The sequence below is a fragment of the Diospyros lotus genome, chromosome 4 (genome assembly GCF_014633365.1).
Source record: "Diospyros lotus cultivar Yz01 chromosome 4, ASM1463336v1, whole genome shotgun sequence".
Lineage (NCBI taxonomy): Eukaryota > Viridiplantae > Streptophyta > Magnoliopsida > Ericales > Ebenaceae > Diospyros > Diospyros lotus.
In genome coordinates, this window is record NC_068341.1 from 14,376,583 (window position 1) to 14,404,330 (window position 27,748).

At 40.3% G+C, this 27,748-nt stretch overlaps 1 protein-coding gene across 6 annotated transcripts in view; it reads right to left on the bottom strand.

Moving 5' to 3' along the window:
- Positions 1 to 27,748, bottom strand: part of LOC127800227 (rho GTPase-activating protein REN1) — a 76,225-nt gene that overhangs the window by 43,835 nt on the left and 4,642 nt on the right. For all 6 annotated transcript variants that reach the window (XM_052334722.1, XM_052334720.1, XM_052334721.1 and 3 more), the window contains exons 6-7: positions 7,372 to 7,442; positions 7,127 to 7,205 (exon numbers count right to left, since the gene is read on the bottom strand). In XM_052334722.1, coding sequence (XP_052190682.1) covers positions 7,127 to 7,205; positions 7,372 to 7,442 — 150 coding nt within the window. The remainder of the gene's footprint in view (positions 1 to 7,126; positions 7,206 to 7,371; positions 7,443 to 27,748) is intronic.

A 27,748-nucleotide genomic window follows, 5' to 3' on the forward strand; every position in this document is an offset into this window, starting at 1 on the left:
ACCACTTGTCACGACCTAGGCACCACCTTCAAAGGTTGATGCCTAGCCTGGACTTAAATAGCCCGACACCCCCTCCTGGCTAGCCAATGTGGGATTCGGACACATGCGGGTGCGTCCCTGCACGTGTCCCAAGGGGGGCAGACCCGGTGCCTTGCAACCGGTGAGTGACCTTGGCGAATCCCACATCGACTAGCCAAGAGGGGGTGCTAGGCTATTTAAATCCAAGCTACGCATCAACCTTTTAAGAAGGTGGTGCCTAGGTAATGACAAGTGGTATTAGAGCTGACCTCCTGTTACCGGATGGTGGGGCCAGCACATGCAGGGACGCACATGTCCGAAGGGGGGGCGAACCTGATGCGTTGTAGCCGATGAGTTACCTTGGCGAATCTCACATTGGCTAGCAAGAAGGGATGTTGGGCTATTTAAGTTCGGGTTAGGCATCAACCTTTTGAAGGTGGCGCCTAGGTCGTGACAAAAGGTAAGGCTACATACAAAAACAATCATCCCCTAGCCCTTGTAAAGCAGAAAACCTCATGTACTAGGGACACCCAAATGTAATTTAATTAATGAAGTTAATTTTTGTTTATGTATAACACCTATCTGAAGTAATATGTCACTGGGCCTATTTATTGATATTAAGAAAAGGTCAAGGAAGCAACTACATAACTGATTGAGGTGGATGACTTGGTATATTTATAAGCTCTTTCTTATAAACAAAAAAATGACCCCAAAACAAAAAGTGATTGAACCCTCTCCAACAAGAGAAACAAAAACTAAGAAAGCTCGTCCAGAAATTAACCAAAAGAAGAAAAGGAAAGAGGACCCAAGCTAGAAGACCACAAATATAAAAAGAAGGGAATAGAGCCTTAATGGAATGCTCTACACTTGAAATGCTATATTGTACCTCTCCCTCCACAAATGCCATATAATAAGAAAAGAAATGAAGACCCAACACTTACTTATTGCAATACTGAAGAGCCTAACTCAAAGAAAACCAAAACCCAAAAAAAGCCCGGTGACCAACAAACTAAGAAGCACCAAACATTTGTAGCCTATCAGTGAAGAAGCAAATGATCTAGGGACTCACTAGTGGCATCACAAGTAAAACATTAATCAACCAGGAACTAACCTCTCTTCCACAAGTTATCAACTGTAAGAATAGCCTCAAGACTAGCCAACTAAACCAAAAACAAGGAGCTACTTATTAAAATATGAGTCACTTATCAGTATCACAAAGATAATGTTCTCCTTGGTTATGTAATTGGATTTAATAAATTGTGTATTTCTTTACATAATTGAAATTAAGTGCTTATTCCATATTTTGTATTCATGTCTTTGTAGAGATGATGAAAATCTTCTTGAAATAGGTGTATTAACTTCAAAGAACAATTGAATAGATGAAAACTATGTGTCACAAAAACGGTGAAGAGTCTAATAAATGATTCATGTCACAAAAATGATAAATATTTCACAATTGCCTACTAGATCTTGTATATGTATATACACATATGTTTATGTATCATCGTTGATGTCAATTTGAAAGATAGAAGATAAATATTCTATGAAATACTCATAGGCTTACAACAAAAAAAAAAGTCAAACAAACTATAGAGAGAGAGAAACAAAAAGAAAGTATTAGAAGTAGAACAATCACATTCACATCTCAGAGCCAAAAAATTGATGTCCTAATTTTATATTGATAATTGGACAGAAAGATACAGTAACCAAGATACTATATTGGGAACATGCCACTTAGTTTGTGTCAAAATATATAGGTATAATATGATTTTTATGAATAACAAATTTTATAGAGAAATTATTTTGTTCATCACTTGAGAAGATAATTAATTAACTCTCACAATTCTTTTCAAATTATAGATACTTTAACATAGAATGAGATCTAGTATTAGTAATTATCCGCATCACATTAATTACTTTTAGTCTTGCACAAATTATGAATAGAAACAAACATGTTTCCATCTTGTTTAGGTGTTTTCACAATATCAACTATGTGATGGAACATGACCATATCAATTTTCTAAATTCATTGCTATCTCATGAAACTTTTCAATATGAAGATAGTGTTAGAACTTTATCTCATCATTCCGTCACTAAGAGGGTTGTGTTAGAATGTTAGAAGGTCATCCAACATAAAATTTTGCCGCATTGTTCTTTTTCAAGGATGTATGCTGTCAATGTGACTTTTAGAAGTCAACTGACATTATGAATGTCATGCTACCACCTCTAACTTAGTTAGGATAAGCTGCAATAGGCAATGATAAAAAGACAGAGAAAACAAACAAACTTAAACCAATTACTAAATATAAAGAAATAGATTAAAAAAATTAAAGTAGCCGCAATACCTAGCCATGACATCCATGATCTACTTTTATATAAAATAGATGGTCAACAAAGTTCCATGCATCTCAAAAATGTTGATTTAATGGGAAAAATTGACAAGAATGCATGAACAAGACCAAAAAAAAAAATTATCTAGAATCAAGCTCCAAATTTTGTTTTTTGCACAAACATCAAAAAGGTCAAGCTCATAAAAAAGGCCAAAATATCTTAAAGATTTCAACTAAATTGGATTGGCTTAGGTTTGATAAGTCAACTAAAATAAGCATATGATTCCCCCCCCCCCCCATCCTAACACTTTAAAAAGGGAAAAAGAAACATTTTTTATGATGGTAAGAACCTAAAACCACTACTCTTTGGGTGTGCACACTAGCACATGCAATTTCTTAAAACCACACATTCCAAGTAAGCACACAAAAATTCTGTGTGTGGAATCCCTAAGATCAAGCCCTTATAACACCTTACCACCTGGCCAACCCTAAGATTAAAGACACGCCTATTTTTATCTATTCTAAAACTATTCCTACCATTGTGAACATAAAGGTAGCAAAGTAACCTTGGTCCTTGATATTTGGCACTGTCATGACCTAACCTACATCGGCGGTCTATTGGGGAAGTCTTGGATATATTACTTGGTCTAATAAACTCATAAGTCACCTTCAGGTAACACTTTCAAGTGAGAACTCATGGTGTTACAAGTGGTATCAAAGCTAACCCAGGACCATTGCCACACGGGCTTGGGTCAAGAATGTTTTGTGAGACTGATTTGGTATGATTTATGAGATTTTTGACCTAGCGAGGATGTTAAGTATTAAAAGGAGGGGAATTTATCAGGACACAATCCCACATCAATAGTCTATTGGAGAGGTCTTAAGTATATTGCTTGGTCCAATGAACTCATAAGTGACCTTTAGCTATCACTTTTGGGTAAGGACCCGTGTCACAAAGAGTTACATGCTTCAACAATGATAATTAACCCAACAAGCCTCCAATTACATGAGGTCACTTCCATGGATCTATCTTCTCCAAATTTGTTTTATGAAAAACCATATTCTTAATCCAAGGTAATCACTCACCAAATAGTGGAATCCATCATCGATCAACTACAAAATGATAAAGAACACCAAACTGTGTTCTGTGTGGGTGTGTGTCTAAACATTTGACAAGCACATTATGATTCATTGGAAGAGGTAGCGCACATCTACACTTTGCAATGACTTGTACTGTGTTTGCATGTATTCTTGTTTGAGATACTTCTCAATTAAATAGTGAAGGAGCAGCATATCCAGAAAAAGTTTTTATCTTATAGTTCCCAACAGCACCCCATCATGTTAAAGTATACAGCTGAAAATTCAGAGAAATGTTGTCATGCTATTACTACTGACTGTTGAGACAATTCTTTATGTGAAAATACTGTGTAAACTGATCAATTATAGGAAAACTTGGTATATATTTCTCTAATCTTCACTATGAATGGTTACAATATATATAGGAGAAAGAAATCAATCAAATCTCTATAACTAAGGAAAAAAGAAGGAATCATAATTACATCAATCAATCAATCCCGACAATTAAGGTTGATTATAATCAATCCCATAGATTGTGGGATAACTGGGATTGATAATCAATCCCATAAATTGTGGGATCTGATTTTCCAACACTCCCCCTCAAACTGGTGAATAGATGTTAATCATTCCCATCTTGCACACACAAGACTCAAAGCTTGGTTTGGATAGAGCTTTGGTAAGAACATCTGCTTCCTGAGAAGTTGTGGGAACATAGAACAAGAATATAGTTCCATTATCTATTTTAGACTTGATGAAATGTCTGTTGATTCTAACGTGCTTCACCATGTCATGCTGAAATGGGTTGTCTACTACACTTATAACTGATTTATTATCGCTATAATGTTTCATGGGACTAGTGATAACCATGTTTAAATCCGCCATAAGTTTTTGGATCCAAATGAGCTCACAAGTTCCTTGAGCCAATGCACAAAACTTGGCTTCTGCACTGCTTCTTGCAACAACGGTTTGTTTTTTACTTCTCCAAGTGACTAGATTTCCCCAAACTTTAGTGCAAAACCCAATTGTAGATTTACTGTCATCTACTGCTCCTGCCCAATCTGCATCTAAGTACCCTACTACATCCCTAGTACTTGTCTTTCTAAACAGTAATCCTTTTCCTGGACTTCCTTTTTTAAGTATCTCAGGATCTTAATTGTTGCATCCATATGCCTCTTCGTGGGAACATGCATGAATTGGCTTATCAAGCTCACACTGAAAGTGATGTCTGGCCTAGTTAAGGATAGATAGATCAATTTCCCAACTAGGTGTTGATAGGTCTCCCTATCCACTAGAAGATCATCATCTGTAGTCTTTTGTTTCCAATTCCTCTCTAGAGGTGTCAACGCAGGTCTACATCCTAGTTTTCCAGTTTCTTTCAACAAATCCAGAACATATTTTCTTTATGAGATGAAAATTCCCCGTTTACTCCTAGCAAACTCCATTCCCAAGAAATACTTTAGAGTTCCGAGGTCTTTCACTTTGAATTCTGATTGGAGTTCTTTTTTTAAATTCACAATCTCTATAGTGTCATCACCTATGATAACCATATCATCTACATAGACAATCAGAACTGCTTGCTTCCCATTATCACTTCTTTATTCCCCGTTTACTCCTAGCAAACTCCATTCCCAAGAAATACTTTAGAGTTCAGAGGTCTTTCACTTTGAATTCTGATTGGAGTTCTTTCTTTAAATTCACAATCTCTATAGTGTCATCACCTATGATAACCATATCATCTACATAGACAATCAGAACTGCTTGCTTCCCATTATCACTTCTTTTGAAAAATAAAGTGTGATTTGTCTATCCTTGTTTATACCCAAGTTTCTTCATAACAGAGCTAAATCTAGTAAACCATGCTCTAGGAGACTGTTTTAGACCATAAAGGGATTTTTTTAGTTTGCATACATGTCATGAACCTAGGGTTTAGCCTAGGATTGGAATGACAATTAGAAGGAGCTGATGGAATAGAATCAAGAACAGAACATTTGAGAGGAAGAAATGGGAGAAAGAATGTAGAGAGAAATGAGGGAGAGAAGTAGAGAGAAAATGAGAGGGAGATTATAGAGAATTGTAGAGAGAGAATTAGAAATTCATTTAATCAATTCAAAACATATCCTTTCCTCTTACAATGGGCCTTTTTATAGGCATAGTAGCTAGTTGCTTAACTAATTTCTAACAGCATCCTAACAGCACCCATGTGCTTCTAACAACTTATAAAAATATCCTAACAAACCATTGCAACCCTATTACAATGATGCCCTTCTATTATTCCTTGGGTCATGACAATACCTTCCCTGATCCAGCATGCATCTCAAATCTTGGAGGAGCTCTCATGTAAACTTCCTCATCCAAAGTGCCATTCAAAAAAGCATTCTTAATGTCCATCTGGTGTAGTTCCCAATCCAAGTTTGCAGCTAGTGATAGCAATACTCGAATTGTATTTAGTTTTGCCACCGGACTAAAGGGTCTCTTCAGAGTCAACTCCATAGGTTTAAGTGTACCCTTGAGCCACCAATGGAGCTTTGTATCTTTCTACAGTGCCATTTGATATGTACTTCATTGTAAACACCTACTTGCTTCCAATAGTCTTTTTTCCTTCGGGCAACTCCACCATCTCCCATGTTCCATTTTCTTTTAGAGCTTTCATTTCTTCCACTACCGCCATTTTCCACTGAGGATCTTGTAATGCTTCAAGAATAGTGCGGGGCACTTGAATCTCATCTACTTTGGAAATAAAGGCCCTATAACTTCCTAATAACTAAGAATATGTGAGATAGTTAGAAATTGGGTGCTTTGTACAAGCTCTTACCCCTTTTCTAACAACAATTGGGAGATCCAAGTCATCTTCTTCTTTTACATCTTCTTCAACCACACTTGATTCCTTTTCCACGGGAGGATCTACCACTGGTTTAGACTCATGGTTATGTTCGAGAGTGTATAGCCTACGAGAGTACACATGTTTCAATGGTGGTCCAGGATTGTGGGACACTCCCCCTAGATTTGGGACCGGTTCGGTTTGAGTGCTTGGAGATGAAGAGATGGGAAAATCAAGGGCAGGTAGGGTTATAGGATGCAAGGGAAAAGCTTGTTGCTCAAAGTTTGGTCTAACAAGTTCTCCTACGCCTATTGGATCCCAACAATGATCTCCTGATGAAGTCTTCCCCTGGAGAGTAGCTTGGGGATAGAAGAATTGGTGTTCCATAAAGGAAACATCAAAGGAAATCAGAAATCTTTTGGAGGGAGGATGATGACACCTGTACCTTTTCTGAGAAGCATAGTAGCCCAAGAAAATACACTTGTAGATTGTGGGATAAGATTGATTATAATCAATCCCATAGATTGTGAGATAATTGGGATTGATAATCAATCCCATAAATTGTGGGATCTGATTTTCCAACATAAACATTAATTGACCCCAACTAAACACCTAATTTGTATTCCACCCTTGTGTGAACTTCAACAACCCTTTCCTTCTTGTACATAAGTCAAGAGGCTCATAAGAAGCCTGGAGTGAATACAAAGATAAATTAAACTTTACAGAAAGAAAGGGCTAAAGAAGTGAAAATAAATAGAAAAAAAAATCAAATAGGAGGTCTATGAGCAAAAGTGAGGGAAAACGAAAAAGAAAATGGCTAGGACACTTCAAGAAAAAAAGTAACGTCCACAAAAATAAAAAAATAAATAAAAAATAGTAGCACCTTCAGTGTGAAAGCTCGGCCATCACGACCATCAGGAAAGAGCACAGTCAGAAGTTTTTTATCTGCTTTCACGACAACACTGAAAATTCATCCAAGAATAACAAAAGGATGAGTAAACTAATTGGACAGCCATCATCAACTTTGTGCAGAAGGCCAAAATTGTATATGCTTTTTCTTATTAAGTGGGGAATGAAAGAACATTTTGAAACTTGTGAAAAATTTTAGATCAGAAGAAGCAAGCCAACCTGCCTGAATTGTTGAGATCAATACCACCAAGGATCAGGTTCACCTCACTCCCCTTTTGAGGAGCAGCATTCTGTGATATAAAGCCATGGAAGATGAAACATTTTAAGATCAAAACAATAGAACAGGACAAAAGCTTACATACAGCACAAATAAACAAAACAGCAAACAGGGAATACTCGTGTATGCAGTCATGACACAGCAATTTTCAGCACTATATATTTTATCAATTTATTCTAGCAAGTGCTGTAAACTAATCTGTTCCTTTCTAAGATGAGTTTGGACACCACCTTCCTTAATATCAATCTGCACATGAACACATTTAATCTGAATACAAAAGAGTTCATAGTTTGATTCTTCTAAGTGAACATCTTGCAGTCATTATCCCTAAAAAAAGCATTCAGGATCCTTAAAAACTTTTGAAGCAATTGCTACAAAGCTTCAAGCAAAGTGCCTTATATTACTAGGACCCTCAACAACAAGGGTTCATAGTTACTTTGACAGAACTTACCTTTTGGGAAGTCATCATATTAAAAAGATAATGAAGCAGAGAAGTATCAGGCAAGGTCAATACTGTCATCACACATATCTTATACTTGTCAAATTAAACAAAAATATATAGAATAATCCTGCAGAATTCCCAGAATGTCAAAGCCAAAGAGTCTCCAAAAAGAACATGGAACTGAAGTACTCAAGGGCTAAATTCCTTCCTGGTGCAACTTTTCAGCGGGAAAATGATAATTCTGATGTTTGCTTTCTTTAAATTCTGTCTACACAACCCAAATACCCATGGTTAATTCCATCCTACTGCAACTTAAGTTCTCAGAAAATAAAGATTTGAACGTTTTTCTTTCTTTTAACGTACAAACAAATGCCAATCAGACACTATTTCCAAAATACAATCATCGTCGTCTACCACTCCACAACAGTTCTACGAGACAGAATATATTCCAAAAAAGCTCTAAATCTTAAACTTATTAGCACTTTTTTTTTTGGAAATCATAACCACTGGGGTTTAAAAAGGATTTTTGAAGAATTTAGTTTGATTTCTCATATTAACTTGAAGAAATGTTAAGGTTCTAACATAATAATATATTGCTTTCAAAATACTGCCAAACAAGTTATATTTATTTTTCTGTCTGTATCCTGTTTCAAAAATAAGAATTTAAGATTCAAAAAATAAATAAAATCAGAGAACAAGGAAAAGGAAAATTAGAGAGAAAGGAAAAACCAGGCAAACAAATAAATAAAATGAAAAAGTTAAGCTATCACCAGTTAACCACCACCATTTTAACCCAAAAATATATATGTAGATTGTAGAACATCTTCACAACAAATATAAGAGATCAAGAAGATAGATAGAGAGTTCACTAGAATAGAGTGAGCAAGCGAGCGGGCGAGAGAGAGAGAGAGTATGCAAACCTATCTTGTTCTATTTTTTCTTTTTCTTTTCTTTTTTTTTCTTTTGGGGGGGTGGGGGTGTGGATGTCATTTTTTATGATTCTGTGTATTCATATACAACCCAGTAAGGCTGTTGTGAAAACCATAATGGTTGTTATTGAACTCGTTACTCCCTAAACAAAGGTCTAATGGGAATAAGAGTCGAGACCATATAATAACTGTCATCTAGGAATAGAACAGTCTTAACTATTTCTTAAAACCATCCAGATCTTAACATCATCATGTTTCCATGTTGTACAAGTTGGTTTCACAATATCAATTATGTGATGAAACACAACCACATCAATTATTTTCATTCACCGCCATCTCATGAAACTTTTTGATGCAAGATAACCAAAAAAGAATGCTCTAATACCAAATTTGATGCAGGACAGCAATGAGAATGCAGAAGTAGAAAAGAAAGAGAAGAGATTAGGAGGAGGAAGAAGAAAGAAGATTGAGAAGAGGAGAAGCCAAAAAAGAAAAACCAAGAGAAAAGAGAGAAGCTAGGGAGAAGAACGCGGCAAAGGGGAAATCATATTATTCAATCAATCAAGCTGAACAAAAGAATACATTATGTGCCTTATGTAAGGCCCAACTTTTGGGCCTTATTTTGAGAAGGCCCAAGAAGACAAATCAAGCCCGTAAGGCCATATAAAAGCCCTAGGGCTCCTAGAACAGTTCCCTCCCCTCTTCTTCTCTGCTGTCCAACAAGCTCTCTCTCTCTCTCTCTCTCTCTCTCTCTCTCAATCGATTTTGGGCGATCTAACCGTCGGATCCTAAATCCGACCACACTTTCACCGTGAAGCAACCCCGATCTACAAGAAGGTAAGTTCTTTAGCTTCATCAATCCTATTTTTTAGCAAAAATCATGATTTATGTATGTATATACATGTGGGTTGGGTTGGCCGAGACTTTAAACTTAGATCTACAAAGATCTAGCCGATAGATCTTGCTGGTTTTTGGATATGTTAGTCAATGGGGTTAGGGTGTTGGGTGGCTGCCTCGGATTGCCGAAAAACGTCTGTCGCGATGGCCGGCAGCGACGTTGTAAATCTGGCCGGAAATTAAAAGTTAGACCTACGAAGATCTAACCGTTAGATCTTGATGATTTTTGGGTATGTTGGTCTATGAGGGTAAAGGAGTTGAATGGTGGTCTCGGATCGCCGGAAAATGTGGCTGGCGACGTCAAATAGCTTATTTTCAAATATGGCCAGAATTTAAAAACCAGATCTATGGAAATCCAACCGTTAGATCTGGCTCATTTTTGTATATATTGACCTCCTTTGCTAGGCACTTCTAATGGTCGGTTTTGATCATCGGGATATTTGGCCGGCAATGGCCGACAACAGTGTGGCTGGTTAGGCTATGTTATTTTTGGGGTTTTGGACCGTTGTGGCATCATTTGGGTTGGTCCAAATCCTAGGAAATTTAAATTATATATTTATTTAAATTCTTATGTGAATTGATAATTTGGTTAGGTGATTTTGGCGCGCCCCAGTCGAGAGGCGTTTGAGGGGATCCTGCATCTTTTATAATACTGTGAGTGGGCGAAATGTATTATGGTGGTAATTGTTGCATTCATATCTTTCATTAATCTAGTATTGTATATACTTTGCATGATTTCATTCTTGAATTGCATTTGGGAAAGTAGAATCCATCTTGTCTATTTTGAGCATATTGACACTTGTGGTTAAATTGCATCTCTGTTAATGTGCATATGGAAAGATACGATTCATGTTGTGTAGACTATGGATGGTAGTACTTATATGTGATATATTGCACGTGGCATTTGATAATATTAAATAATGGTATGAATGTGTATTAAATGGAGTAACAGCTAGAACCCTGTATGCTAACTACAGTAAATGTTAGCCATTGGTGCACCACGTATATGTATTAAGGTGAGAGTGGGCCCGCCCTTACTTGGCGAGAGTGGTTCCGCCATGATGCTTTGTAGGCGAGAGTGGTTCCGCCGAAACGAATCTTGTGGGTGAGAGTCGTTCCACCCCAAGAGAATGGAATATGTGAACTTTGGTTCTAGACGGTTAACTCATACATGTGCATGTTTAATTGTCATCTCCTATATTGTTGTAAGTACTATTGGGCATAGCATGGTATGATAATCATCCTTGGATGCATTGATTCTACATTTCCCCCATTATAATGTTTTTTACTCCTCACTAAGCCAGTGGTAGGCTTACCCCTCAATATTTCAGATTTTGTAGGTTGGCATTACTTTTGACGGTAGGAGTCGTGGTAAACGATTCTACTCCATTTACTCTAGTCACACTCCGGTTATAGCACATACATCTCATTTCACGAGGTTGAGAATAGGGAGGTTTAAATGTTTCATTCGTATATGAATTGTTAAATTTTGAATATTGTAAGCATGTAATGGATTTATATCCCGATGGGCACTTCAATATCAGTTAAAGGAATTGCAATTATTTTGTAATGCATATGAGATGCTTAAATATTTGAAGGATTATGTGTATTGTAAGGCTTACTATTCCTTGTTGGAGCTTGTGGCTTCTTGGGGGATGGTGCTAGTCACAGCCCCGGATTTTGGGTCGTGACACCTTATTTATAGGCATTGAAAAGACAAGCCTACCTAAAAGATAACAGTCTAGTCAAAATATGATTCTAATCTCTAAATCAAAACTCTATCTAATCCCTAAATCAAATATAATTCTATCATCTAAACAACTATGATAAATCAAAACAAAACAAGGTAAGTAAATCTCCAAACAAGATAAAACCTAATCTAAATCTAATATCTAAAATTAAAATAGGTAATAATCAAAAAAGTAAACATATCCCTATTACTTCTCCATATGAAGATGGTGTTGGAACTTTAGCTCATCATTCCCTCACTAGAGGGTTGCATCAGGAAGGGCATCTAACATCAAAAATTTTGCCACATTATTCTTATTTACATGAATTTGTATCATCAACACGACTTTTAGAAATCAATTGACATTATCAATGTCGTGCCACCGACTCTAGTTGTTGATGATGATGACCCCAATCTTAACAATTATGAATGGATATATCAGTCTTTATGCGCACAAGCCCATGGATCCATGAGACAAACCATATGGGCACCACTTGACGTCTTCCATATGACTTGGTTCTAGGTATCTAACCTCCCGAGGTGATAAGTAGATGGATGATAGACTACTAGATATAAAATATTCCTCCATGTTAGAGTTACTACCAACCAAGGTTAATGATGCAGTGCCTTACCCTCAAAACAACACATTTGCAGAAAAATCTCCAAATAGCCTCCAAGGAATGCTCAAGCAAGCAAACTTCACCCACAAGGGTTCCCTGTTTGAAGCACATGCAGTGCACTAAGTCTCCATCATCTTTTGGTCAAGTGGACTCTCCACCCAAGTGCACTTCTAGTACTAATAGAAGGATACTCTAGTGGCACGTTAGAGCTAACTGTCACGAGCCAACAAAAGTAACCGTATGTGACTTAACATATTAGCCTAGGTTGAATCAGGCTTAGGAACCCCTTAGATTTGATGCCACTCAATGATGGATCAAGGAGGGAACAAAGTAAATATAGTAAATTCCATCCAAACCCCCTATGGTTTGAGTCATTTTTACATAGAACCCTTGTGATTTAAGTTTAGCAATTAAGGTCCCCATGGTTTGCTTCTTTTTTTTTTTCTTTTTCAAACAACACATTCAATTAAGTTAAGCTACTAATGATGTTAATAAGTGCAGGGTAAATTCCACCCTAGACCCCATGTAGTTTTGGTTTAGTTTTATGAACACCCCTACTATTTAAATTTACCTTTTGAGATTTATTAAAAAGATGTCATTTTAATAAGTTTATTAATGATGTTAAACTCGAAATTACCACTATGTGTTGTTTAAAAAACACACACATAAGGACCTCAAATGCTAAATTTTAACCACATGGATCTCCAAAAATAACTAAAACCATAGGGAGTCTAGATGAATTTACCCAAGAAAATATTGCATGCAAGAAGAAAGATAATATAGGCATAACTAGGATGTAGAAATGTTTTCTATTCTAAATGATTTACAGCTCACTTCAAACCAATTCCAATGGAATTAGAATTCTAATTCCCTTGTGTTAATTATTCCAACAGAATTATAACAACAACAACATATCCAGCCTTTATCCCACTATGTGGGGTCAGCTACATGAATTCTAAACTTCCATGTATTTCTATCTTTTGTCATATCTTCATTGAGATCCATACATTTCATATCAAACTTTAATGTCTCCCTCAAAGTCTTCTTAGGTCTGCATCTACCTCTTTTTTTGATTAATTGTTCCATTTCATCAAGTCTCTTCACAGGAGCGTCTCTTAGTCTCCTTCTCACATGACCAAACCATCTTAGTCTAGTCTCTCTCATCTTCTCCTCTATTGGCACTACTCATATCTTATTACGAGTAACTTCAATTCTAATTTTATCTTTTCTTGTATAGCCGCACATCCATCTTAACATCCTCATCTCCGCTACACTTGTCTTTTGCTCATGTTGGTATTTGACTGCCCAACATTCTGAGCCGTACAACAAAACTGGTCTTATAGCTGTCCTATAGAATTTTCCTTTCAATTTTAATGGGATTTTACCATCACATAACACCCCCGATGAATTTCTCCATTTTAGCCAACCTGCCTTAATTCTATGTATGACATCCTCATGAATTTCTCCATCTTTTTGAATCACTGATCCCAAATATCGAAAATGGTCTTTTCTTTGTAAGATTTGGTCCTCCAATTTTATTATAACATCCTCCACTCTTGCATTCTTACTAAATTTACATTCCATATATTTTGTTTTCTTTCTGCTTAATTTAAATCCCTTAGATTCTAAATTGTTTCTCCATAACTCAATCTTAGTATTCACTGCTTCTTTTGTTTCATCCACCAACACTATGTCGTCTGCAAATAGCATACACCATGGCACCTCTGTCTGAATATCTTTAGTGAGTTCATCCATTACTAAAGCAAATAAGTATGGACTTAGTGCAGAACCTTGATGCAATCCTATTATAATTTTAAACGGTTCAGTATCCCCTCCGCATGTTCTGACCCTTGTCTCTGCACCATGATACATGTCCTTAAGGGCTTGTATATAGGCTATTCGGACTCCTTTCTTCTCTAAAACCCTCCATAATACTTCTCTAGGGACCCTATCATAGGCATTTTCTAGATCTATAAATACCATATGTAGGTCCTTCTGATGATCCCGATACCTTTCCATTAGGCGCCTCAGTAGGTATATAGCTTCTATTGTTGACCTACCGGGCATGAAACCAAACTGATTTTCTGAGACCTCTGTTTCTTTTTTGAGCCTCTGCTCTATTACTCTCTCCCAGAGTTTCATGGTATGGCTCATTAACTTAATTCCTCTTTAATTTTCACAGTTTTGAACATCTCCTTTGTTCTTATATATAGGGACCAAAGTACTCTTCCTCCACTCATCTGGCATCTTTTTTTATTTAAGAATTGCGTTAATAATTTCGTTAGCCAGGAGATACCCTCTTCTCTCATGCATTTCCATGCTTCTATTGGTATATTATCCGATCCCACCGCCTTATGATTTTTCATCTTTTTTAATGCTTGCCTTATTTCATTTGGACTTATGCGTCGATAAAATGTATAGCTCACGTTCCCTTCAGAGTTACTAAGATGTCCCAACCTAACTCTTGTGTCGCCATCATCATTGAATAATTTTGTGAAATACTCCTTCCATCTCTCCTTAATCGCTCCCTCATTCACTAATATATTTTGATTTTCATCTTTTATGCATTTCACTTTATTTAAATCCCTTGTTTTTCTTTCTCTTGCTTTAGCTAATTTATATATATCCCTTTCTCCATCTTTTGTATCAAGTCGTTTATATAGATTCTCGTATGCTTTTGACCTTGCTTCACTAACAGCTTTTTTTGCTACCTTTTTTTATTCTTTATAATTTTTTTGATTTTCTTCATTGTTGCACTGATATACAGCCTTATAGCAATTTTTCTTATTTTTAATTTTCAATTGCACTTCTTCATTCCACCACCAAGACTCCTTAAGGTTAGGGGCTCTACCATTTGTCTCTCTAAGCACTACCTTTGCTGTGTTTCTCAGGGCATTAGCCATTTCTCTCCACATTTGGTTTGTCTGTCCTTCTCCATTCCGTTCTCTTCTACCCCTTAATTTTTATTTAAAGATTAGTTGTTTCTCCCCTTTTAAATCTCACCACCTGATTCTTGGATTTTGTTTTATGTGATTTTTTCTCTTCCAATTTCTTACTTGGACGTCAAGTACTAGAAGTCTATATTGAGTAGTCAAACACTCTCCCGGTATCACCTTACAATCACCCGGTCCTCTTGTCTCATGAGGAAATAATCTATTTGGGTGCTTGATGTGACATTTTTATATGTGATTAAGTGTTCGTCTCGTTTTTTGAACCTAGTATTGGTTATGATGAGCCCATATGCCATTGCAAAATCTAGAATAGAGTTACCCTCATTATTAATCTCCCCGAATCCATACCCTCCATGTACCTCTCTATAGCCGTTTCCGTCTCTACCCACGTGACCATTTAAGTCACCTCCTATAATCACTTTCTCTCCTCTTGGTATCATTTGTATGAGTCCCTCTAGGTCCTCCCAGAATTTTGCTTTTATCTCCTCACCTAACCCCGCTTGTGGTGCATATGTACTAAAGATATTCATAGTCATTCTTCCTAAAATAACCTTCACCATAATAATCCTATCCCCTAGAATAACCTTCATTTGGAACAAAACATTAAAAATTAGAATTGAATTCCTATTCTTAAGTTTGAAACAAGATGGAAACAGAGTTAAATAAGTAGTTTGACCAAATTACCCTTAACAAGCCAATAAAAAAAGTTAGTATACAATATTAAACAATTGTCTTAATGTTCTCCATGATAACACCGAATTACATACTCTTGTATTTTAGAAAAAAAAATAATAATTAAGATACTAAGTACAGAAAATAAAATTACATAGCCATCACACAAATAACCATGACATTTTATCATTAAAAATATTATAATTAATACAAAATGTTAACTAACACGCTAAGTTATGATTTTAACAAGTATTTTTTCTCAACTTCCAACTAGATAAGAGAAAAAATTAACATCACAAAGATGGAGAAAAAGAAGAAGGAGAAGATAAGAAAAGACTAAGAAGATGAGAAAACCCAATAAATATTATAAATAGAACAGGGAAGGGTATTTGTGGAAATAAAATTAATAAGTGGAGCCTAAGATTTCCAGTTCCTGTTTAACCATTCCAACCAACTTTGATCAAAATTCTAATTCCAGAGTTTATAAGGGTAAATGAAATTCTAATTCCTACCAGGGGTGGATACATAGTGGGGGCACTGGTGGCACACACCCCCACTGGGCACCCTAGCAACTTCTCTAGGATAGGACCCTAAAGCCCCCATCACCATCCACATTTGGAAAATACAATGGCAAGTGCCCCCACTGTCACACAAGGGTAAATATGTCTTTAAAAAAAATTAAAAAATACTGAACATATTAAAAGGTTTGGCAGGAAACTGCACCTCTGCCATTGAGAAATAGTACTAGCCGTCATCTACTAACTTTCAAATATTCCAATTTTCATATATTTTAGATCTGCACATATGTCTTTCTCTCTATCTAAGCATATATTTATATGTTTTTCTTGATACATGATAAATAATTGTAAATGTTCACATTATGGACTATAGGAATTTTGAAACTCACAACCTGATGCTTGTCATAAAGGGTTAGTCACCACCTAAGCCACCCTTAAAAAGTTTATATATTTTTATATTTACATATAAACATATTTTATTCTAATGGGCAGGCTTGGTAAAGGAACGAAATTTAAATTCAACCAAATTGAAAACTAATATTTATAATTTTATGATAATATGATTGAATGCATATAAAGTATTTAGGCAAGAAAGATAAGAATGAAAATTGTCAACAATCAGCATCATCAATCAATCAATCAATCAGAACCAGATTCTGTCAATCAATCAGAGCAAGAGATTGGGATTGGTGTCCTTTCCTTTTTTCTAGAATAGGAATGTATATATTGTTGTATCTTTCTGATGTGGCATCAACTGAAATTACTAGAATACCCCTACGCACTGATAGTCTCACCTGCCACGCGGATCACCTGAGAGACCGACACGTGGCAAGTCAACACTCCGGAGCGGAGCCCGGGAAATCCGGGCCGAACCGCAAGACCCGTTCCAACTTGACCGGGATTCTCGGGGGTCGTGCCCGCTCATCTCGGATACCCCAAAACGGTTTCGCCTATAAAAGACAAGGACTCTCGTCAGGTATATACAAGCTCTACAGCTCTCTCACTCACTACTACTTGCTTTACTCTACTGATTTGAGCGTCGGAGTCCACCCCGGGGGATCCAAGCCCCGGCCCTCCATTGTCTTGCAGGTCCTACACCCAAGGTCCGACATCCCCAAGTCCGAGGTTCCATTCCCGAGGTCCAGTCGCAGAGGTGGCACGTGGTGGTCGGTCCCAAAAACCATCATCATTTGGCGCCCACCGTGGGGCCGACGTCCATTCTCGCTAACCTCTTCATTCCCTACCTCGCGCTTCGGACTTCAACTCATCACCTCGGACCTCGGTCTTTTCGCGAGTGTCAAACAACTTTCACTCCTCGCCACAACTAACCACATGGCTCCCCGAAAAGACGTGACTCGCAGCCAGGTCGGAGCCAATCTAGAAGCCCCATAACAAGGAGAGAATCCACCACCTCCAGCCAATCCCATGCCGGAGGACCGACTCACCAGGTTGGAAAACCAGGTCCAACAGCTAACTGAGTTGTTGACTGGTTATCTACACCAGACCGAACAGCATCGTTCGCATGTGCCCTCTCAGCGGGCGGAGCATTAGTCACCTCCTCCTGCTCGGGAGCCTCGTCAATCCCGCCAGACGGGTCAGGAAATCCACTCCTCGGAGGCGGCAGGATCCACTTCTGCCCCCTCGCGAGAAAGAGGGACTTCGCAGGAGAGACGATTGCGTTTCTTAGAGAAGCAAGTCCACGAACTCAAGAAGGGAAAGGAAGAGTTGCTCCACCTCGGCTCTAACCAACCCTTGAGTAAGGGCATCATGGCAGAGGTTCCACCGGAAAGGTTTCGTATCCCCTCCATCAAGCTCTATGATGGAAGCACAGATCCCTATGATCACGTCGAGCTTTTCTCCTCTCACATGCTGGTGCAATCGGGGTCGGACGCGATGTGGTGCCGGGCATTTTCGGCCACTTTGGGAGGACATGCCCGGACCTGGTACTCCTGCCTTCCCCATCGTTCCATCAACCGCTGGGAAGAGTTGAAGACCTGTTTCTTAGCCCACTACGCTCCCTTGAAGCACCACCGGAAGTCTTCCATGGCTCTGGTGAACATCAAGCAGAACCAGGGTGAATCCCTAAGAGATTTCGTAGCTAGGTTCAACGAAGAGGCATTAAGTATCGATGAGTTTGACCAGCGAATCGCAATGGTGGCTCTTCAGAATGGCTTGAGAGCTGGGCCATTTGCTCAGTCCTTAGCCAAGACTCCACCTTGTACTTTCACAGAGGCCTTAGCCCGGGCTAATAAGTACATCAACGCCGAAGAGGTGATGAAGGTGAAGCGGGCGGAACAACCTGACAGGAAAGAAAGAGAAAAAGAGAAGAAAAAACCGGCCCCAGAGCAGAAGACGGACTATCGTCCCTCCCGAGCTCCCGATCGCCCGAGTTTTGGGGGTGCACGTGGAAGCCCGGTGAATTACACTCCCCTCAATACAAGTCGAGCAGAGATTCTCCTGGCATTGGAGGATAAGAATTATTTACGGCGTCCTCCCCCGCTGAAATCTCCACCCAACACTCGAAGCAAAAAGAAGTATTGTCGCTTTCACCGCGACCACGGCCATGATACTGAGGATTGCATCCAACTGAAAGAAGAAATACAAGAGCTTATCAACCGAGGATACCTTCGGGATTTCGTGGGTCGAGGAGGTACGAGCTCGGGCAAGGTAGAACCCAAGTCGGAGCATCGAGGGAGGTCTCCTACTCGAGATCGCTTTCGAGAGCGAAGTCGAACACCCCCCCGGAGAGAAGGAAAGCAGCCCGCCGAGGAGGGAGGACAGAAGTTTATCTTGTACACGCTGGCGGCAGGGACAGTTCCAGGGTCCCACTCAACTGCTCCCAAGAGCACAGTAAAGGAAGGGGTGGTAATCACATTCTCTGAGGAGGATCTTCCGAGTTATCCCAGCTATTCGGATCCTCTGGTGATCACGGCTCAAGTGGGAGAGTGGGAGATGAGGCGAATCCTCGTGGACCCAGGTAGCTCTTCAGAGATTCTCTACAAGAGGGCATTCCTAGGGATGGGGTTCACGCTCGATCAGCTAAGGCCAGTCCGTGTCCCATTGGTGGGTTTTGATGGAATGGTGATCCATTCTGAAGGTTTGATCCGGTTGCCCCTGACGGTCGGTAGTGGTCCTCATAAATCCCGAGTGACGTTGGATTTTTTGGTGGCAGATGTGCCCTCGGCGTACAATATGATCCTTGGTAGGTCTGGGCTTAGTGCTCTGAGGGCAGTACCGAGTATGTATCACATGGTGTTGAAATTCCCTACTTCGGGAGGGATTGGCAAGGTAAGAGGAGACCAGCGGCAGGCTAGGGAATGCTACGTGGCCTCTTTGAGTGCCACTATGGCCAAGGGATCAGAGTTAGACTCAGGACCGAATCAGGAGGCGGTCCCTCAAGCTGGTCAGGGTCAGATGGAGACGAAACAGGTGAGAGACCCAAGTATAGGAGCAAGTCAGAGGTCAGTAAGGGAGGAGGGACAGAATTCCGCTGCCCCTCCCACTGTTGTTACTAGTTTCATCTTGGAAGGTCCGGAAGAGCCTAAGACTTCAGAGCCAGTGGATGAGCTCGAGGAAGTCCCACTGGGGGAAGAGCTCGATCGGACGGTGCGAATCAGTGCCAAGTTACAGGAGCCCTTGAGGTCCGAGATCCTATCACTCCTACGCCGATATCAAGATGTGTTTGCATGGTCTACCCTAGATATGCCGGGGATAGACCCAGCGATCATGACACATCGCTTGGGGCTCTACCCGGATTGTGTGCCGGTAAGACAAAGGAAGAGGAAGTTTGCCTCGGAGCGGGCTAAAGCTATAGAGGCGGAGGTGGAAAAGCTTATGGAGGCTAACCATATTCGGGAAGTCAACTACCCAGAGTGGTTAGCCAACGTGGTTCTTGTCTCCAAGGGATCGGGAAAATGGAGGCTTTGTATTGATTTTAAAGATCTTAACAAGGCTTGCCCTAAAGACAGTTACCCCCTGCCCACGATTGATGCGTTGATTGACGGAACAGCGGGGTGTCAGCTAATGAGCTTCCTGGATGCATTCCAGGGGTACCACCAAATCCCACTACACCCTGAAGATCAGGAAAAGACGGCCTTCATCACGGATAAGGCTACCTATTGTTACCGAGTTATGCCCTTTGGGCTGAAGAACGCTGGAGCTACATATCAGAGGTTAGTCAACAAACTGTTCAAAGCTCAACTCGGTCGAAACATGGAGGCTTACGTGGATGACATGTTAGTCAAGAGTCTATTGGCTGAACAACATCCGGACGACTTGGAGGAGTGCCTCAGAAACTTACGCCAGTATCAGATGAAGCTCAACCCGGCCAAGTGTGCCTTCGGGGTTACAGCTGGTAAATTCTTGGGGTTCATGGTGCATTACCGGGGAATTGAGGCTAACCCTTCGAAGATAAAAGCCATACTCGAGATGCCTCCCCCTCGAAGTATCAAGGAAGTGCAGAGGCTAACCGGGAGGATAGCAGCTTTAGGGAGGTTCTTGTCAAGATCTGCAGAAGGAGAGCAGGAGGGGGGCGGCCATGGCCGACCTCGGCCATGGCCGATTCGGCCAGGGCCGAACCCCTCAGCCCTGGCCGACCTCGGCCAGGCCGAGCCAAGCGCTCGGCCGTGGCCGAGGGGCTCGGCCTCGCCGAGATTTGGCGAGGCCGAGCATGGCCGAGCTCTGGCTCGGCCATGTCGGCCATGGCCGAGCCCGGCCAGCTCGGCCATGGCCGAGCGCGGCCGAGGTCGGGCCAGACCAGACCAGGCCAGGCCGACCTCGGCCAGGCAGGGGCGCCTGGCCGAGGGAAAACCCAATCCTTTTTTAAAAAAAAAAAATCTGCAGAAGGAGAGCAGGAGGGGGGCGGCCATGGCCGACCTCGGCCATGGCCGATTCGGCCAGGGCCGAACCCCTCGGCCCTGGCCGACCTCGGCCAGGCCGAGCCAAGCGCTCGGCCGTGGCCGAGGGGCTCGGCCTCGCCGAGATCTGGCGAGGCCGAGCATGGCCGAGCTCTGGCTCGGCCATGGCCGAGCCCGGCCAACTCGGCCATGGCCGAGCGCGGCCGACCTCGGCCGCGGCCGAGGTCGGGCCAGACCAGACCAGGCCAGGCCGACCTCGGCCAGGCAGGGGCGCCTGGCCGAGGGAAAACCCAATCCTTTTTTAAAAAAAAAAAAAAAAAAAACAAGCAAAAAAAAGCCAAAGAGAAGAAAAGATAAAAAATAAATAAATAACAAATAAGGAAAAATAAAAGCAAAGGAGGATGGGAAAGACTAACCTCAAGGAGATGAATGCTTGTCTTGAAATAATAAGTGTGGGGTGGGGCCTTAGGGCTTATATAGAGGGGACCCAAAGGAAGAAAAATTCAAAATGACAATGTTTCCCTCCAAACGAATTCTTCCCTCCAACCAAAACTCATCCCTATAATTTCAGGGTAGTAAATGAGGTTTTTAAGCACTAATCTCAATTTTAAAAACACTCTCGTGCGCCTTGGTAAAAATCAACAGTCAGGCAACCTACTCCTCGACCCAGCATGGTTTTCAGCTCGGCCCAAGGAGTGGGGGGCAAGTGATGTGGCATCAACTGAAATTACTAGAATACCCCTACGCACTGATAGTCTCACCTGCCACGCGGATCACCTGAGAGACCGACACGTGGCAAGTCAACACTCCGGAGCGGAGCCCGGGAAATCCGGGCCGAACCGCAAGACCCGTTCCAACTTGACCGGGATTCTCGGGGGTCGTGCCCGCTCATCTCGGATACCCCAAAACGGTTTCGCCTATAAAAGACAAGGACTCTCGTCAGGTATATACAAGCTCTACAGCTCTCTCACTCACTACTACTTGCTTTACTCTACTGATTTGAGCGTCGGAGTCCACCCCGGGGGATCCAAGCCCCGGCCCTCCATTGTCTTGCAGGTCCTACACCCAAGGTCCGACATCCCCAAGTCCGAGGTTCCATTCCCGAGGTCCAGTCGCAGAGGTGGCACGTGGTGGTCGGTCCCAAAAACCATCATCACTTTCTATCTTTGAGTTGTATCCTAAGTTGTATAGTTTCCAAAATAGATTTAGAATCTTTCTTGTTTAGTTTTTAGGAGCTTCCTAACTTAGCAGGAAGATTGTTTATATATTAGCATGTATCCCATTGATTTGAATAAGATTGAAGAATTTTTTTCTCCATCCTTTAACATGGTATCAGAGCCTAGACAATAGTTGTCTCTTCTTTGGGACAATTGCAATCGTTTTTCCACCTTTGTTATGTTCTCTTTTTTTGCCTTCAATCTTCATTATCGGACACCATGTCCAACTCTCAAAATACCCAAATCAATGGAGCTGATTTCAGCAGCACCAGCACAACGGAGATTCCGTTTGCTGGAAACAATGGTGGAGGCTCAGGAGGAGACTTACCAAGTCTTCAAGTGGCTTACCGGTTAAACGGTAAGAACTACTTGAAATGGTCCTAATTAATCCATATGTTCCTAAAAGGGAAAGGGAAACTAAGCCATCTGGAAGGGACCGGTCCTAAAGATGGAGATCCGGTGTTTGTAGCATGGGACGAAGAGAATTTCATGGCTATGGAATTCCATGACCCCTAAAATTAGTGACACGGTGATATTTTTAACAACAGCAAAAGAAATTTGGGAGACGATCAAGCTTACCTACTCCAAGGTTCGAGATGGAGCTCAAATCTACGAAATTAGGACAAAAGGTAGCCACAAAACAAGGCACCAGATCCGTCATAGAGTATGCAAATTTACTGCAAACTTTGTGGCAAGAACTGGACCATTACCAGTGCTTAAAGATGAAGTGTAGCGAAGATGCAGCCTTACACAAGAAGTTTGTGGAGAAAGAGCAGACATATGATCTCCTAGCCGGCCTAAACATAGAGTTCGATGCGGTAAGGGTGCAAATCCTTGGTAAGGAGGATTTGCCTTCTTTAAATGAGGTTATCTCTATTGTTCATGCAGAAGAAGGAAGAAGGGGTGTCATGTTGGAGACTACCTCAGTGGAGGCATCAGCCTTGGTTTCTTTGAAAACTCATGGTCAAGGTAAGGGAAGAGAGGAAAAGAAGGCTATAGATAGAGATACTCTATGGTGTACCTACTGTAAGAAACCGAGGCACACCATAGTGAGGTGTTGGAAGCTCTATGGAAAGCCTTCCAAAGGTGGATCACTAAAGAATCAAGACCAAGTGTACATAGCTAGCAGCCAACAACAACTGGATCAAAAGGGATCTGAACAAGGAGACACCCTAGACCTTAACTGGGCAGAAATTGAAAGGTTAAAGAACTTAGAATCTCTCGAAAAAGGGACTGCAAAAGGGGGTGCTTGTTCTCTTGTTCTCACAGTATCTCTTCTAATTCTTTTGCTCTATATGCTTCAAAAAAAAAAAAAAAATCATTCTACCTCTTGGATCTTAAACTCTGGAGTTACAGATCATATGACCCCTTTCTCTCATCACTTTGTTACCTATAACCCTTGTCCTAGTTCCAAAAAAATCACCCTAGCAAATGGTTCTTTAACCACTATTGCATGCCAAGGAGATGTTCTTCTTAATAAACATCTCACTCTCAAAAATGTGCTCCATGTTCTAAGCTATTCACTAACCTAATCTCCATTCAAAAACTCATATTGAATACTAATTGCAGTGCTATTTTTTATTCAACTCACTGTGAGATACAGGAGCAGGGCACGAGGAAGAGGATTGGGCTTGCTAAGGCTAGGGCTGGGTTGTTCTACCTTGAGGGATCGGGTGAACAGGATAAACAAGAGCAGATTCCTCTTGTGTCACGCTTAGCTCAATCCAACAAGGATCTAATGTGGCTGCACCATTACAGATTTGGTCATCCTTCTTTTCTTACTCTTAAAATAATGTTTCCAGAATTGTCAAAGGGTCTAAATGTCAACAGTTTCCATTGTGTCGTGTGTGAGTTTGCCAAACATAAAAGAGTTTCTTTTGTTTCATCTAATAAAAGGACTAGTTTTCTGTTTACCTTAATTCACAGTGATATTTGGGGTCCTTCATCAGTTCCTAATATTTCTGGGGCAAGGTGGTTTGTTATTTTTGTTGATGATTGCACTAAAGTAACATGGCTATATCTTTTGAAAACTAAAACTGAAGTTATTTGTATTTTTTCTCCATTCTACAATATGATTAAAAAACAGTTTGGGATAGGTTTTAAAAGGGTTAGATCGAACAATGCCAAGGATTTCTTCAACTAATCCCTATCTGTTTTTTTTCCAACATAAGGGTATTATCCATGAATCATCTTACCCTTACACTCCTCAACAAAATGGAATGGCCGAGAGAAAAATTGGGCATCTACTTCTTGTTATTCGAGTGCTCCTATTCCACCATAATGTTCCTAAACATTATTAGGGAGAAGCAGCCCTAACAACTACCTTTCTTATCAATAGGCTTCCCTCTCAAATTCTTGGATCTTCCAGCCCAATTCAGCTGTTAACCAAATCCTTTCCTGATTGTCATGTGTCTAGTCCAGGGTTGAAACCCAAAGTGTTTGGGTGTATCTCATTTGTCCATATTCCCACTGTCAGTAGGGGTAAGTTGGATCCTCGAGCTTTAAAGTGCATATTTCTTGGATACTTATCGACTCGAAAGGGCTATCGGTGTTATCATCCTCCTACCAAGAAGTACTATGTGTCAGGCGATGTCACCTTTGCCCTTTGTAGAAGGAGATTCTTATTTTAGTAAGTCTCAGTCTTCAGATCAAAGTCAGTCTCTTATTCTTATTGGTCATGATCTACCATTTTTTTTCTCCCAGCCACTGGTCCAAAGGATTCACTAGGCATGACATTGGAGGAGCATGTTCCAAGTACTCCTCGGCCACTACAGGTATACTCAAGGAAAAAACAGTCGACCTCTATGCTTATGCAAGTCACAACACCTGCCTCAAACCCTACTTTTGTGGCTGATAGCACCAACAATACCATCAGCCCACCTTGCACATCATCAGGTAACCCCATTGCTAAGTCTTTCATACCTGATAATGATAACTCTACTGCAACTGTTAACCCTACACCTGAACCAGCACCCTTCAACAATGACCTTGATCGGCCTATTGCCCTTAGGAAGGGTACTAGAGCTTGCACTCTACACCCCTTACATTTGTTCCTATCCTATTCCAAATTGTCATCCCCTCATAAAGTCTTTCTTACCAACCTTCATACCATCCCTATTCCAAAAAACTTTTATGAGGCAATGGGGAACAAGCATTGGAGAGATGCTATGGAAGCTACAATGGTAGCCTTAGAGAAGAATCAGACATGGGATACACAATTAAGTATAAGTCTGATGGATCTTTAGATCGCTACAAGGCACGGCTAGTAGCTAAAGGGTATACTCAAGTGTATGGAGTAGATTATTTAGACACTTTTGCCCCTATTGCTAAGTTAAATACAATCTGAGTTCTTCTATCCTTAGCTGCTAACCTAGGCTGACAATTGCATCTGTTGAAGATTGTCTCGAGTTAGTGATAGGATTTTGTGCAGTTGTTTATATGCGGTTAAATGGTTAGTTGATAGATGTTGGGCCTCAAGTGTAATTAGTTCAAAGTTTGGGGGTCAAACTGTAAATATCAATTATGTGCCTAGGAAATTTCACTGTTGTCTATAAATAAGGCAGTGAGGGGTAGGGGTTAAGAGGCCGCATGTTCTCTTTCTGTTTTTCATGAGAGCTTTAAGAGTGGAAGGCTATATGTGTGTGTAAGTAGTCTTTGTACATTCTTGGGAGAGGCTTGTATTGTGAGAGAGAAAGAGTGGAGTTGTTGTACTGATCATCTATCAAATAAAGTGGTTGTGCTCGGGTTTGAAGGCTGGATGTAGGGCTGATTCAAGTCGACCTGAACCAGGATAATCTTTGTCTCCTTATGTGGTTTGATGTTTTCATTTCTTGTTATGTTCTTGCGTTAAATTTCTATTCTTTAGTATATGGTTGTGTTGTGATATGTTGGTCGGGTGAGCTGTGAGTGTGTTGTGAGGTGTTTGAGTGGTTTCTTAGGTGATGAAAGGCTGCCAGTGTTCCCAATTTCTAACAGCATCAGTATGATGTCAATAATGCATTTCTGCATGGGGATCTTGAAGAAGAGGTTTACATGGATCTACTGCCTAGTTATGACTCTCCAAACCAAGACAAGGTGGTGCGTAAGCTTAATACAGCCTTATATGGCTTAAAACAATCACCGCGGACATGGTTTGGAAGGTTCACAAGGGTAATGCTTGGCCAAGGCTATAGGCAAAGTCAAGGAGATCATACTCTCTTTGTTCACCACTGGGCCACAGGGAGAGTAACCATACTTATTGTTTATGTTGATGATATCGTCGTTATGGGCAATGATGAGGAAGGCATGCATAGACTAAGGGAATGCTTAATCAATGAGTTTGAAATCAAAGATTTGGGACGGTTGAAGTATTTTTTGGGCATAGAAGTGGCACATTTAACATAAGATATTTTCATTTCCCAACAGAAATATATCATAGACCTTCTAACTGAAACAGGAATGCTAGGGTCCAAGGCATTAGATACTCCCATAGAGCCAAATCATAGGTTGGGAGAAGTTCTAGAAGATGGTGTGGTTGACAAAGGATCCTATCAAAGGCTGGTTGGCAAGCTCATTTATCTAGTTCATACTCGACCAGACATAGCTTATGCAGTGGGAATAATTAGTCAGTTCATGCACAACCCTAGAGAGACTCATTTGAAGGCAATATATCGGATACTTCACTATTTAAAGAGAACACCTAGTAAAGGTCTTTTGTTTAGAAAGGGCGGAACTATGATCCTTGAAGGTTACACAGATGCTAATTATGCAGGATCTGTTGTGGATAGAAGATCTACCTCGGGTTATTTCACTTTTCTAGGAGGCAATCTTGTAACATGGAGGAGTAAGAAACAAAATGTAGTGGCTCGGTCAAGTGCAGAAGCTGAGTTCTGGTCTATGGCCTTAGGAGTGTGTGAATTATTGTGGCTAAAAATCTTGTTGGATGATCTAAAGGTCCAATGGCAAGGTCCTATGAGGCTTTACTGTGATAATAAGACAGCAATAAGTATTGCTCACAATCTAGTTTAACATGACAGAACCAAACATGTTGAAGTGGACAAATATTTCATTAAGGAAAAATTGGATAAAGGGTTGATTTGTACTCCATATGTCTCCTCAAATGATCAATTGGTGGATGTGCTAACAAAGGGATTACCTTCAGCAGTGTTTCAAAGATTTATATGCAAGATTGAAATGGATGATATCCACTCACAATATTGAGGGGGAGTGTCAACAATCAATGTCAATCAATCAGAGCCAAATTCTGTCAATCAATCAGAGCAAGAGATTGGGATTGACATCCTTTCCTTTTTTCTAGAATAGGAATGTATATATTGTTCTTTCTATCTTTGAGTTGTATCCTAAGTTGTATAGTTTCCAAAATAGATTTAGAATCTTTCTTGTTTAGTTTTTAGGAGCTTCCCAACTTAGCAGGAAGATTTTTTATATATTAGCATGTATCCCATTGATTTGAATAAGATTGAAGAATTTTTTTCTCCATCCTTTAACA